Raw genomic sequence first — 13,492 nt, forward strand, 5'->3', positions numbered from 1 at the left:
AACCATGAGTCGAGCTCTGGGGGCTTTCTGTCCAGTGAGGTAACTTCTGGACAATATTTAGCTGACCCTTTTAGCTTAAAATCCACCAGTTCTGTATAGGCTTAAGGGGCCTCTTTTCTCCACTGACTTTCACTGGAGTGGCGGGGACTGTGAGTGGACACACACAGACACTCTCTAACACTAAAAAAAGAACAGAAATACAGGAAGAGTCCACTGCTAGTTGCCATCTGTGTACAATGTTTACATACAGGTCTTCAATGAGCTTTGATACGGCTGCACAAGGCCAACTACAGCTGTTGCACAGAAAGCACATCGATTGGCTGATTCTTTGTAAGCTTTGCATCGTGTTGGAGATTTTAACGTAACATTGAAGTTACATATCTGTAATGCTTATTGAGAAGTTTTTTGGCTATTGGACCAGGTCTCTCTTGGAAAAGAGATGTTATCTCAATGAGAAAAAAATGCTATAAATAAATGTAAAATAAAAAATATATTACTTTTTTTTGTGTGTGTGTTTGTATATCGTTGTATTTCAAATTTGTGTGACTGTCCTTGTGTATCAGTGTTTTGTTACTGGACCACAGGAAGAAGCTGCTCTTGTAACTATTCCTGTTTATTTGTTGTATTTATTCCTCCTCTTATCTTTCTATTCTTGTTCTCTCTGCATTGTTGGGAACACCTGTTGTTTGAGACAAATACATTTTTATTTAATTTGCTGCCTTTGCAACAGCTAACGGGGATCCAAATAAACAAAACAAATAAAAGTCCGCCCTTTTTTGATTGGCACGTTCCGAGCAAGGTCATACCCCCTTGTATGGGACACTTTTTTAAATGTACTTTTAGAGGCCATACAATACTCATTATTAAAACAAAAGCGGTTTAGGTTAAAAGAGATTAGACTAATAAAGGAAATAGAGGAAGTAACAGTGTAGGTAGATGGTAATGGAAACTGAACTATAGAGGCACAAAATTGGTTAAAGGAAAAATAAAAATAATTGGAGGTACTTATTCAAGAACAATTAAGTATAATGTAATACAAAAATAAAGGGAATTGGATGGAAAATGGTGAATCTTCAACATAGAAATGCCACCAAAAAGAATTTACAGAATGTCGTTACAAATGATGGAGTCATCCATGATTCACCAAATTATATTTTGAAAGAGGAAGCAAAATATTTTAAGCTCCTCCATTTACACTGAATGATGTTAACTGGAGGATTTCTTTCATAATAGTAATAATAATAATGTAAAATGTAACATTTACAGAAAGACCTGTGTGAAGGCCAACTTACAGAAGAGGAACTTCTTTTGGCAATTAAATATTTTCAGTCTGGAACAACACCCGGGCTTGATGGTATACCAGTAGAGATTTATTTTTTTATGTACTCAGTCTTATGACAATGGTAGACTTTCAGGTACTCAACAAGAAGGTCTGATTTCATTACTACTAAAACAGGACCCAGTCCATTTAAAAAAAACTGGAGGCCTTTTACACTTCAATGTTGTGATGTGAAAATCCTGGCGAAATGCATAGCACATAGAATAAACAAGGTTTTACCAGATATTGTTCATCCTGATCAGACAGGTTTTTTATATGGACGATATATTGGCGATAATATACAATAATTATTTGAAACAATTGAACACTATGAAACATCAAAGATACCAGGCCTGGTCTTCATAGCAGATTTTGAAAAGGCGTTTGATAAAGTACAACTAGAATTTATATATAAATGCCTGGATTACTTTAATTTTGGTAAATCTCTTATACAGTGGTTTAAGTTATGTACAGCAACCCCAGATGTAAAATAGTAAATAATTGTTACTTCTCAAAAAGTATTGACCTTTTAAGTGGAGTAAAACAAGGCTGTCCATTGTCTCCATATCTATTTATTATGGCCATTGAAATGCTGGCTTTTAAAATGAGATCCAACAAGAACATCAAGGGGTTAGAAATCCAGGGGATAAAAACTAGTGTCAATGTGCCGATGACTCTAGTTTTTTTTATTAAGTCTGTAATCTGGATCCCTGCACAGTCCCATTGAAGATCTTGATCACTTTTCTAGCCTCTCTGGACTAAAGCCTAATTATGACAACTGTACCATATTGCGTATTGGATTGTTTAAAAAAATGTGTTTACACTACCTTGTAGTTTACCAATTAAAATGGGTGGATGGTAAAGTTAGACAAACTTGGTATTCACATCTCAAAAATATATAAATGAACTTACCACAATCAATTTTAATAGAATGTTTGCAAAAATAGATAAGATTATATTCTAAACAGATAAATAGTTGTCTATTTATGGAAAAATCACATTGATTAACTCTTTGGTCCTATCACAGTTTACTTACTAAGGGGCGGCAGGGTAGCCTAGTGGTTAGAGCGTTGGACTAGTAACCGGAAGGTACAAACGACAAGGTACAAATCTGTCGTTCTGCCCCTGAACAGGCAGTTAACCCACTTCCTATGCCGTCATTGAAAATAAGAATTTGTTCTTAACTGACTTGCCTGGTTAAATAAAGGTAAAAAAAAAAAAATGGCACTGCCTACTCCAGACAACTATTTTTTTAAATCATATGAGCAAAAAAATATTTCATTTTATTTGGAATGCTAAGCCAGACAAAATTAAACATGCCTATTTATATAACGATTATGAGTTTGGGGGACTAAAATGATTAAATATTAAAGCTTTAAACCCTCACTAAAAGCTTCACTCATACATAAGTTATACTAAAACCCCAAATAGTTCTCCAATAGATTATTAAGAAAGGCTTATCCTTTGTTCAAAAATTGCCTTTTTGCTTTTATACAGGTTACAACTTCTCATTTCGGACTAATTGAAAATGACATTTTGTTGAAAGTATCGTCCTTTCTTATCCTCTCAATTCTAGCCATCCCGGATCCGGGATCGTGAATACAGCCTCAAGCTCATTAGCATAACGCAACGTTAACTATTCATGAAAATCGCAAATGAAATTAAATAAATATATTAGCTCTCAAGCTTAGCCTTTTGTTAACAACACTGTCATCTCAGATTTTCAAAATATGCTTTTGAACCATAGCTAAACAAGCATTTGTGTAACAGTATTGATAGCCTAGCATAGCATTAAGCCTGGCATTCAGCATGCAACATTTTCACAAAAACAAGAAAAGCATTCAAATAAAATAATTTACCTTTAAAGAACTTCAGATGTGTTCAATGAGGAGACTGTCAGTTAGATAGCAAATGTTCAGTTTTTCCAAAAATATTATTTGTGTAGAAAAATCGCTCCGTTTTCTTCATCACGTTTGGGTAAGAAAAAACCTGAAAAAGTCATTACAACGCGAACTTTTTTCCATATTAACTACATAATATCCACAGAAACATGGCAAACGTTGTTTAGAATCAATCCTCAAGGTGTTTTTCACATATCTATCGATGATAAATCATTCGTGGCAGTTTAGTTTCTCCTCTGAAGAAATGGAACGCGCATGGACCTAGAGATTACGCAATAATTTTGACGCAGGTCACCGGGCGGACACCTGGTAAATGTAGTCTCTTATGGTCAATCTTCCAATGATATGCCTACAAATACGTCACAATGCTGCAGACACCTTGGGAAAACGGCAGAAAGTGCAGGCTCATTCCTGGCGCATTCACAGCCATATAAGGAGACATTGGAACACAGCGCCTTCAGAATCTGGGGTATTTCCTGTATGAAATCTCATCTTGGTTTCGCCTGTAGCATTAGTTCTGGGGCACTCACAGATAATATCTTTGCAGTTTTGGAAACGTCAGAGTTTTTTTCTTTCCAAAGCTGTCAATTACATGCATAGTCAAGCATATTTTCGTGACAAAATATCTTGTTTAAAACGGGAACGTTTTTTAACCAAAAATTAAAAGAGCGCCCCTTATCTCTAAGAAGTTAAACAAGCCATACAAAGCTGGTTACAATTTCAGTTTTATCCTCCAGAAAAGATTGAATAAATATTACAACAAATGTTATGGTCAAACTCAAATATACTGATTAATAAAAATACATTCTTTATGGAAGGAAATCTTCAATTAGATTATATGTATTTAATTATATTATAATTATAAAGGGAGGAGTTATGTCACAAATACAGCTATGGAAAATATATGAGAATGTCTGCTCAATCCAAACTTACAATCAACTGATTTGCAGCATTACCACAAAAATGGAAGAGGCAAGTGGAAAAGGGAGAAGGTAGAGAACCTGTTTGTCGGCCATATATTAAAGATACAAACTGGCTGAAAGGAACTGGCATAAATAGAAAAATTGACCAGTTTCATTTGAGGACAAAAATGTTGACAGCTGCACCATAGAGGTTGCAAAATAAATGAGAAGGGATTTTCGATGTACCAATTCCATGGCTCATGGTTTATGAACTTGTACAAAAAACAACACTTGATTCAACACTTAGTGCTTCAATTTAAATATATATAGGAATGGTTTAAAAAAATCACCACATTCACTTCAAATTAACCTTACAGATAGCAGTGTTGGTCGATTTGGAAAGCCATAGTCAGTCAATAAATAATATAATAATAGTCGTAGGAATGTTTTTCATCTTCAGCTCACAATCTGTGGATTCTATACTATTAGAAAGGTTCAACGTGTATGTAAAGCATCACAACTGAAAATACATGGCACATGGAAACCAAATGAGGGTGGTGTATGGTGGGAGTGGCTGAGGGTTGGGATTTTATCATTTTATTTTTTATTTTACCTTTATTTAACTAGGCAAGTCAGTTAAGAACAATGTTATTTTCAATGATGGCCTCGGAACAGTGGGTTAATGGCCTTGTTCAGGGGCAGAATGACAGCATTAATGTACATGTAAAATGTAGCACAAAAGCTGTAAAAACCAACAGGATATGTGTCCTCCAAATAGGGGGAGTTTATATTTTTTTTATTAAGTTACACCCATTTAACCTTTAAACTCCTCACCCTCCTCCACCAGACTTGATGACGGAGATGATGGACATGTCCAGTGACCTGGTGGGCTCGGGCATCCCTTTCCTGGACTACCGGCGCTATGCCGAGAGGATCTTCTTCCCGGGCCACCGCGAGTCGCCCCTGCGGAGGGATCTGGATATACAGGAGAGTCGGCGGGCCACAGTGGAGCAGGGCCTGGTGCAGCTCTCTAACCTGCTCAACAGCAAACTCTTCCTCACCAAGGTAGGGCGACAGTGATGATGATTGGTGAAAGAACTGGACCGATTCTTACTATGTTATTGGACTCTTGATAGTCTAAAGCAAGTTTGTCTTCCACCTCGCTACCAGTTCATCCATACTCTAGAGAGCCAGCGGACGTTCTCACCAAGGGACCGGGCCTACGTGGCCTCTCTCCTGACTGTGGCGCTGCATGGTAAACTGGAGTACTTCACAGACATCCTCAAGACCCTGCTCAATGACCTGGTGGAGCAGTACGTGGTCAAGAACCCTAAACTCATGCTGCGGAGGTAAGATAGGAAGAGATTTGGGGGGGGGGTAGGTCAGGGTGTGTCGGAGAAGAGAATATGTGAAAGTGATTATTTTGCTTTACAGAACGGAGACAGTGGTGGAGAAGCTGCTGACCAACTGGATGTCCATCAGCCTCTATGCTTTCCTCAGGGTGAGTCGGAATCACAGGAATGACTTCTTCACAGAGGAGGAAATGATTAGTCTGGCTGACACCAGTCTTCCTGACTTCAGGGTCTGGAAAGGTTCCTTGATGTTGATGGCACGAAGTGTCGGTTAATGAAAAGGGCTGTTCTTTTTTTAAAGCTGATTTTTACTGTGTATTTCTCACGCCAACATCCATATGTACAACCACAAACAGACCCTGGGGGCACCGCACCCCTTCTAATACAACGGTTGGATTTTCAAATCCAAACAAAGTGAGGTCCAACCCTCTAAGGAAAGAGAAAAGCATTTAAGAGAACCAATCAAAGCTCAACCCCTTTCTGCACGAATATTGCATTTACAGTATTCTTATCCAGAGCAGTATGTCACAGCTCTCTCTCGCTGTGTTCCTCATGAGTCGTGTCAGGACTGAGTACATCCTTGAAGTAATCACTGTTTAGCCACAATTGGACAGAAATGAAAGGACGCCACCACATGGCTTTCAGCTGTTCAGTCATTTCTAATCAGTAATGACTTCAAGGAAGGAAGGATGCACTTTCAAAGAATTCCGACTAGCCCTAGGCTTTATTCCAGGGTTGTGAATCTTGGCTATGTTATCCATGACAGTTTTAAACAGACTTGGCTATTTGTATCTTACCTGGGTCAAATGGCTACTAGCATTAGCATTCATTAGCAAGCGAAATGGAGGAATACATTTTTAGCATGTTGGTAAATGTCATGTCTCCTCGTCTTTCCCAGGACAATGATTGTTAGCATGATGCTAATTGTTTGCCGGATTGGTTATCATGACGCTAACTGTTTACATACATTTGTTAGCATTATGCTGACTGTTTACTTGATTTGTTAGCATTATGCTGACTGTTTACTTGATTTGTTAGCATTATGCTGACTGTTTACTTGATTTTTAGCATTATGCTGACTGTTTACTTGATTTTTAGCATTATGCTGACTGTTTATCTAATTTGTTAACACAATGCTAATTGTTTACCTGTTTCGCTAGCATGATGCTAACTGTTGTTGTCTCCCCCTCTCTCCAGGACTCTGCAGGTGAGTCTCTCTACATGTTGTTCAGGGCTATCAAGCACCAGGTGGACAAGGGGCCGGTGGACGCGGTGACTGGCAAGGCCAAATACACGCTCAATGACAACCGTCTCCTCAGAGAGGATGTTGAGTACAAGACCCTGGTGAGAATACACACACTCAGACATTGACACACACTCATGCGGACGCGCAAAGACAAACACACACATTCAGACGTGTACACACACATTCAATCGTTGAGACACAACACTCGTACACATTTATTTTTACATGTTAGTTATTTAGCAGACGCTCCTGTCCAGAGCGACTTACAGTTAGTTAATCATCTTCAGATAGCTAGGTGAGACAACCACATATCTCAGTCATTGTAAGTACATTTTTCCTCAATTCCTAAAGTAGTTATCAGCGAAGTCAGCGCAAGTAAAGGGGGAAAAGTCCAGTGTTGATTCACAAGAGGGACTCAGTTTTACCACACACACAAACTCCCTTTTTTTTCTTCAGTGAAAAACCAGAGACAAATAGATCTAACGACCATCCAGGAAAGTGTGTTTTGTGAGTGATTGAAATCCCCCCCCCCCCAGACCCTGAACGTGTTGATGCAGGGCGGGGGGGTGAATGAGACCCAGCCACTACCCTCCAAGGTGCTGGACATAGACACCATCACCCAGGTGAAGGAGAAACTCCTGGACCAGGTCTACAAGGGCACCTCCTTCTCCCACCGGCCACACACAGACTCTCTGGACCTGGGTGAGGAACACACACACACACAGACTCTCTGGACCTGGGTGAGGAACACACACACACACACAGACTCTCTGGACCTGGGTGAGGAACACACACACACACAGACTCTCTGGACCTGGGTGAGGAACACACGCACACACACACACAGACTCTCTGTGCCTGGGTGAGGAACACACACACACACACACACACACACACACACACACACACACACACACACACACACACACACACACACACACACACACACACACACACACACACACACACACACACACACACACACACACACACACACACACACACACACACACACAGACTCTCTGGACCTGGGTGAGGAACACACACACACACAGACTCTCTGGACCTGGGTGAGGAACACACACACACACAGACTCTCTGGACCTGGGTGAGGAACACACACACACAGACTCTCTGGACCTGGGTGAGGAACACACACACACAGTCTCTCTGGACCTGGGTAAGGAACACACACACACAGACTCTCTGGACCTGGGTAAGGAACACACACACACAGACTCTCTGGACCTGGGTGAGGAACACGCACACACACACACACACACAGACTCTCTGGACCTGGGTGAGGAACACACACACACAGAGACTCTCTGGACCTGGGTGAGGAACACACACACACAGTCTCTCTGGACCTGGGTGAGGAACACACACACACAGTCTCTCTGGACCTGGGTAAGGAACACACACACACAGTCTCTCTGGACCTGGGTGAGGAACACACACACACACACACAGACTCTCTGGACCTGGGTGAGGAACACACACACACACACACAGACTCTCTGGACCTGGGTGAGGAACACGCACACACACACAGAGACTCTCTGTACCTGGGTGAGGAACACACACACAGGAAGATGCAGAGTTGTGGACTCGAGTCAGATGAGTTGGACTCTTTGTGGATTCAAATGTGATGACTCGACTTGGACTTGAAGCCTCAAGACCCTGTACTCGACTTTGACTTGAGACTGATGACTTGAAATTATCTAACCAGGTTTTGTAATGTTTTGTCACTCATTTTGTGGCACAGAGTCTACATGGATTACTCTACACACAGCCAGAGATTGGAGCCACAGCAACGCCCTTGTAAAAAAAAACACACACAAAAAACATGCAAGTTGCAACAGATAGGTTAGTGAAATGCACATTCGGTACTCTGATTGGACCAGCAAACTGTCACTCAACACAGGTCGGGTGAGCTTACAAACTGATTGCTGATTTGCTGTACAGCTATTGGATCGGGTAAAGCTCAAATGTCAAATTGTAGGGAGAGAGGATTGCCATAATAAATACATTTGCAGCTCCAAACATTGTTTGGCGATCAATAATATTAACTGTTTACTTTGCAAGCTCACCAGCAATGCGGCAACAATTACTCGCATAGGCCTTAATTTTTATTTATCCGTTATTTTACCAGGTAAGTTGACTGAGAACACGTTCTCATTTGCAGCAACGACTTGGGGAATAGTTACAGGGGAGAGGAGGGGGATGAATGAGCCAATTGTACACTGGGGATTATTAGGTGACCGTGATGGTTTGAGGGCCAGTTTGGGAATTTAGCCAGGACACCGGGGTTAACACCCCTACTCCTACGATAAGTGCCATGGGATCTTTAATGACCACAGAGAGTCAGGACACCCGTTTAACGTCCCATCAGAATGACGGCACCCAACACAGGGCAGTGTCCCTAATCACTGGCCTGGGGCATTGGGATATTTTTTAGACCAGAGGAAAGAGTGCCTCCTCCTGGCCCTCCAACACCCCTTCCAGCAGCATCTGGTCTCCCATCTAGGAACTGACCAGGACCAAGCCTGCTTAGCTTCAGAAGCAAGCCAGCAGTGGTATGCAGGGTGGTATGCTGCTGGCAAAAGTGGTTTTGTATGTAATAATTACTTGAAATGTAGAATTAACTTAAGCTAGCATTTGGAAGTTTTTGATAAGATGAATTATAAGCCTACTGTGGGAAGATGCTCTCCAAACTCCCACCAGTGGAGCGTGAGTTTGTTCTCTTGTTGAAATGTTGTCTTTGCTTTGCACAGCCCCGTGTGGTAAATCTATTTTACATGTAAAACAAAAGTAATTGCTAGCGTTTCATCATTCCATCCCCGTACCTTTTATGGCATCACGTAGACATGTTTGTTTAATGTTGGTACATTTTAATTTAGCCGACCATTTCTTACGCTGCTCTGAGTGGGCGCGATGTTTATAGTACACATGAACGTTCGCAAGACTCGTGAGGTAGAAGTTCTGTTTATTTAATGAAATATATGGTTTCATTTGTTGATATTTCCAGTGTTCTGTCGGAGTTCCGTGTGTTTGTCAGTTTGGTTGTGTGTAATAGGAGCGCACGGGCCTCAGTACACATAGTAGATATCTTTGGAGTCAGAATAAGAGAAAATGATGCTTGCTGAAAGAAATATCATTAAAAATAATTGTCTGATTTAGCTGACTGTATCAATGTGGAAATGTCCTTTTACATTGTAGAACCTGTTTATTGGTTGTTTTTGCCAGTTGTGTAATCCTATGATCCTGGGGGCCTAGTGTTTATAACATTCGAATAATGTTATTATGCAGGTCTACCTGTTTGAGCTCCTGTTAGACAGATTCCATGTGGTTTCACAAGGGGACCGGTTAATGAGCCTGATACCAAGGATATTTGTTTTGGGCTATTTCCCGTGTATATTTGGTATGACATGGCACATTCACCATTGGATCAAGACCTGTAAATAAACCTGCCTTTCCATCAGTTACAAGGTTCATATTTTACAATTAGAGAAGACAAAATAATGAAAAGGCCTGTCTGATAGCCTCAATAAATAATAGTGTTTTCATTCTGTCTATAGTCCTGTCTAACATACTGTGTGTGTTTTCATTCTGTGTATAGGCCTGGCTACATACTGTGTGTGTTTTCATTCTGTGTATAGTCCTGTCTACCTACTGTGTGTGTTTCATTCTGTGTATAGGCCTGTCTACCTACTGTGTGTCATTCTGTGTATAGGCCTGTCTACCTACTGTGTGTGTGTCATTCTGTGTATAGGCCTGTCTACCTACTGTGTGTGTCTCATTCTGTGTATAGGCCTGTCTACCTACTGTGTGTGTGTCATTCTGTGTATAGTCCTGTCTACCTACTGTGTGTGTTTCATTCTGTGTATAGGCCTGTCTACCTACTGTGTGTGTGTCATTCTGTGTATAGGCCTGTCTACCTACTGTGTGTGTCTCATTCTGTGTATAGGCCTGTCTACCTACTGTGTGTGTCTCATTCTGTGTATAGTCCTGTCTACCTACTGTGTGTGTTTCATTCTGTGTATAGGCCTGTCTACCTACTGTGTGTGTGTCATTCTGTGTATAGGCCTGTCTACCTACTGTGTGTGTGTGTCATTCTGTGTATAGGCCTGTCTACCTACTGTGTGTGTGTGTCATTCTGTGTATAGGCCTGTCTACCTACTGTGTGTGTGTGTCATTCTGTGTATAGGCCTGTCTACCTACTGTGTGTGTGTCATTCTGTGTATAGGCCTGTCTACCTACTGTGTGTGTGTCATTCTGTGTATAGGCCTGTCTACCTACTGTGTGTGTGTCATTCTGTGTATAGGCCTGTCTACCTACTGTGTGTTTTCATTCTGTGTATAGGCCTGTCTACCTACTGTGTGTGTTTCATTCTGTGTATAGTCCTGTTTAACATACGGTGTGTGTTTCAGAGTGGAGGTCTGGTGTAGCAGGTCATCTGATCCTGTCTGATGAAGACCTGACGTCTATTGTCCAGGGCAATTGGAAACGCCTCAACACACTCCAACACTACAAGGTCTGCACCCATATCAAACAGTCATAAAGCTTTATCAAGAGTTTATAACACTCCGTAGTGGTCTTAAGATTTTGTCAAATTCATTTTTCTAAGCCTTTAATGGTATTACACTTCATTAACCCTTCATAAGCAGTCACAAAGCCTTCATAGTGCATCTATATCATATTCATGAAAGATGTCTAACACTGTTGTGGTTGTGTTTCAGGTTGCAGATGGCGCGACAGTGGCTTTGGTCCCGCGCCACAGCAAACACATCCATCACGACAACCACAACTACGTGGCAGGTGAAAGTGAGTTGCACTTGCATTTTATTTCCACTCTTTCTGGGAAATGTCTTGTTGTTCCAGTTTTTGTAGAATAAGTATGGATGCATGTCATCTTGAGTAAGGCCACTAGGCTGAAACGTTGACTCAAATGTTAACTTTTGTGAAATATGTAAAATAATGTAACATATTAAATGGCCCTTTCTTGCTAACTCTCTTTCTCAACCCTTCTCCTTTCTTCTGTCCTCCTCCCCCGTTCAGAGACGCCCATGCTGGAGGATGCAGACGAGGGCGGGGTGAGGCTGTGGCACCTGGTCAAGGCCGGCGAAGAGCCTGAGCTACCCAAGCACCGCCGCGGCAGCGTGAGGGAGAGGGCCAAGGCAATACCAGAGATCTACCTCACACGTCTGCTCTCCATGAAGGTAGATACTGGACCCACACAGACGCACACATTGCATATACACGCACTCGCATATCACCCACACAAGCCTGGCAGATACTATAGACACACGGCAGGTAGATACTATAGACACACGGCAGGTAGATACTATAGACACACGGCAGGTAGATACTATAGACACACGGCAGGTAGATACTATAGACACACGGCAGGTAGATACTATAGACACACGGCAGGTAGATGCTGTAGACACACGGCAGGTAGATGCTATAGACACACGGCAGGTAGATGCTGTAGACACACGGCAGGTAGATACTATAGACACACGGCAGGTAGATGCTGTAGACACACGGCAGGTAGATACTATAGACACACGGCAGGTAGATACTATAGACACACGGCAGGTAGATACTATAGACACACGGCAGGTAGATGCTGTAGACACACGGCAGGTAGATGCTGTAGACACACGGCAGGTAGATACTATAGACACACGGCAGGTAGATACTATAGACACACGGCAGGTAGATGCTGTAGACACACGGCAGGTAGAGATGCTACACGGCAGGTAGATGCTGTAGACACACGGCAGGTAGATACTATAGACACACGGCAGGTAGATGCTGTAGACACACGGCAGGTAGATACTATACACACGACTGTAGACACACGGCAGGTAGATGCTGTAGACACACGGCAGGTAGATGCTGTAGACACACGGCAGGTAGATGCTGTAGACACACGGCAGGTAGATGCTGTAGACACACGGCAGGTAGATGCTGTAGACACACGGCAGGTAGATGCTGTAGACACACGGCAGGGAGATGCTGTAGACACACGGCAGGGAGATGCTGTAGACACACGGCAGGTAGATGCTGTAGACACACGGCAGGTAGATGCTGTAGACACAAGGCAGGTAGATGCTGTAGACACACGGCAGGTAGATGCTGTAGACACACGGCAGGTAGATGCTGTAGACACACACACACACGGCAGGTAACCTGGAGGTTAGACCTTTGGGACAGTAACTGATAGTTCACTGGTTTGAATCCCAGAGCCGACAAGGTGAAACATCTGTAGATGTGCCCTGAGCAAGGCACTTGACCCCAATTTCTCCAGAGGTGCTGGACAATGGTGACCTTGGCTGTGACCCCACTCCCTCCGGGTGTCTCGGGGAGTTGGGGAACATATTTCCACAAGTGTGTAACAGGACAAACATAATCACCCCTCAAATTATAAGGAATTATTACTACACATATACACTCCCACATTGACTTTCAAAACTGAGCAAAACCCCTAACCTTCTCCCTCCCTCCACAGGGCACTCTGCAGAAGTTTGTGGACGACCTGTTCACGGTGATCCTGTCCACCAGTCGTCCCGTTCCGCTGGCCGTCAAGTACTTCTTTGACCTGCTGGACGACCAGGCGCAGCACCACGCCATCACCGACCCTGAGACCATCCACATCTGGAAGACCAACAGGTACATACATACACACCTAGGCAGAAGCACACACACACTCACGAGTGTGTACAAGCAAACACGCAGACAAACACACGCATGTACATGGATAC

The 13,492-nt window shown here is 42.4% G+C and overlaps 1 protein-coding gene across 1 annotated transcript in view; it reads left to right on the forward strand.

Annotated features, from left to right (window-relative positions):
* LOC124026771 (plexin-B1-like) overlaps positions 1–13,492 on the forward strand; it is a 158,454-nt gene that overhangs the window by 139,319 nt on the left and 5,643 nt on the right. Inside the window, 9 exon segments of the mRNA XM_046339515.1 lie at positions 4,969–5,186; positions 5,292–5,470; positions 5,556–5,622; positions 6,671–6,817; positions 7,256–7,421; positions 11,153–11,256; positions 11,462–11,546; positions 11,781–11,941; positions 13,240–13,400. Coding sequence (XP_046195471.1) covers positions 4,969–5,186; positions 5,292–5,470; positions 5,556–5,622; positions 6,671–6,817; positions 7,256–7,421; positions 11,153–11,256; positions 11,462–11,546; positions 11,781–11,941; positions 13,240–13,400 — 1,288 coding nt within the window.

This window comes from Oncorhynchus gorbuscha, linkage group LG03 (assembly GCF_021184085.1).
Source record: "Oncorhynchus gorbuscha isolate QuinsamMale2020 ecotype Even-year linkage group LG03, OgorEven_v1.0, whole genome shotgun sequence".
Classification (NCBI taxonomy): domain Eukaryota; kingdom Metazoa; phylum Chordata; class Actinopteri; order Salmoniformes; family Salmonidae; genus Oncorhynchus; species Oncorhynchus gorbuscha.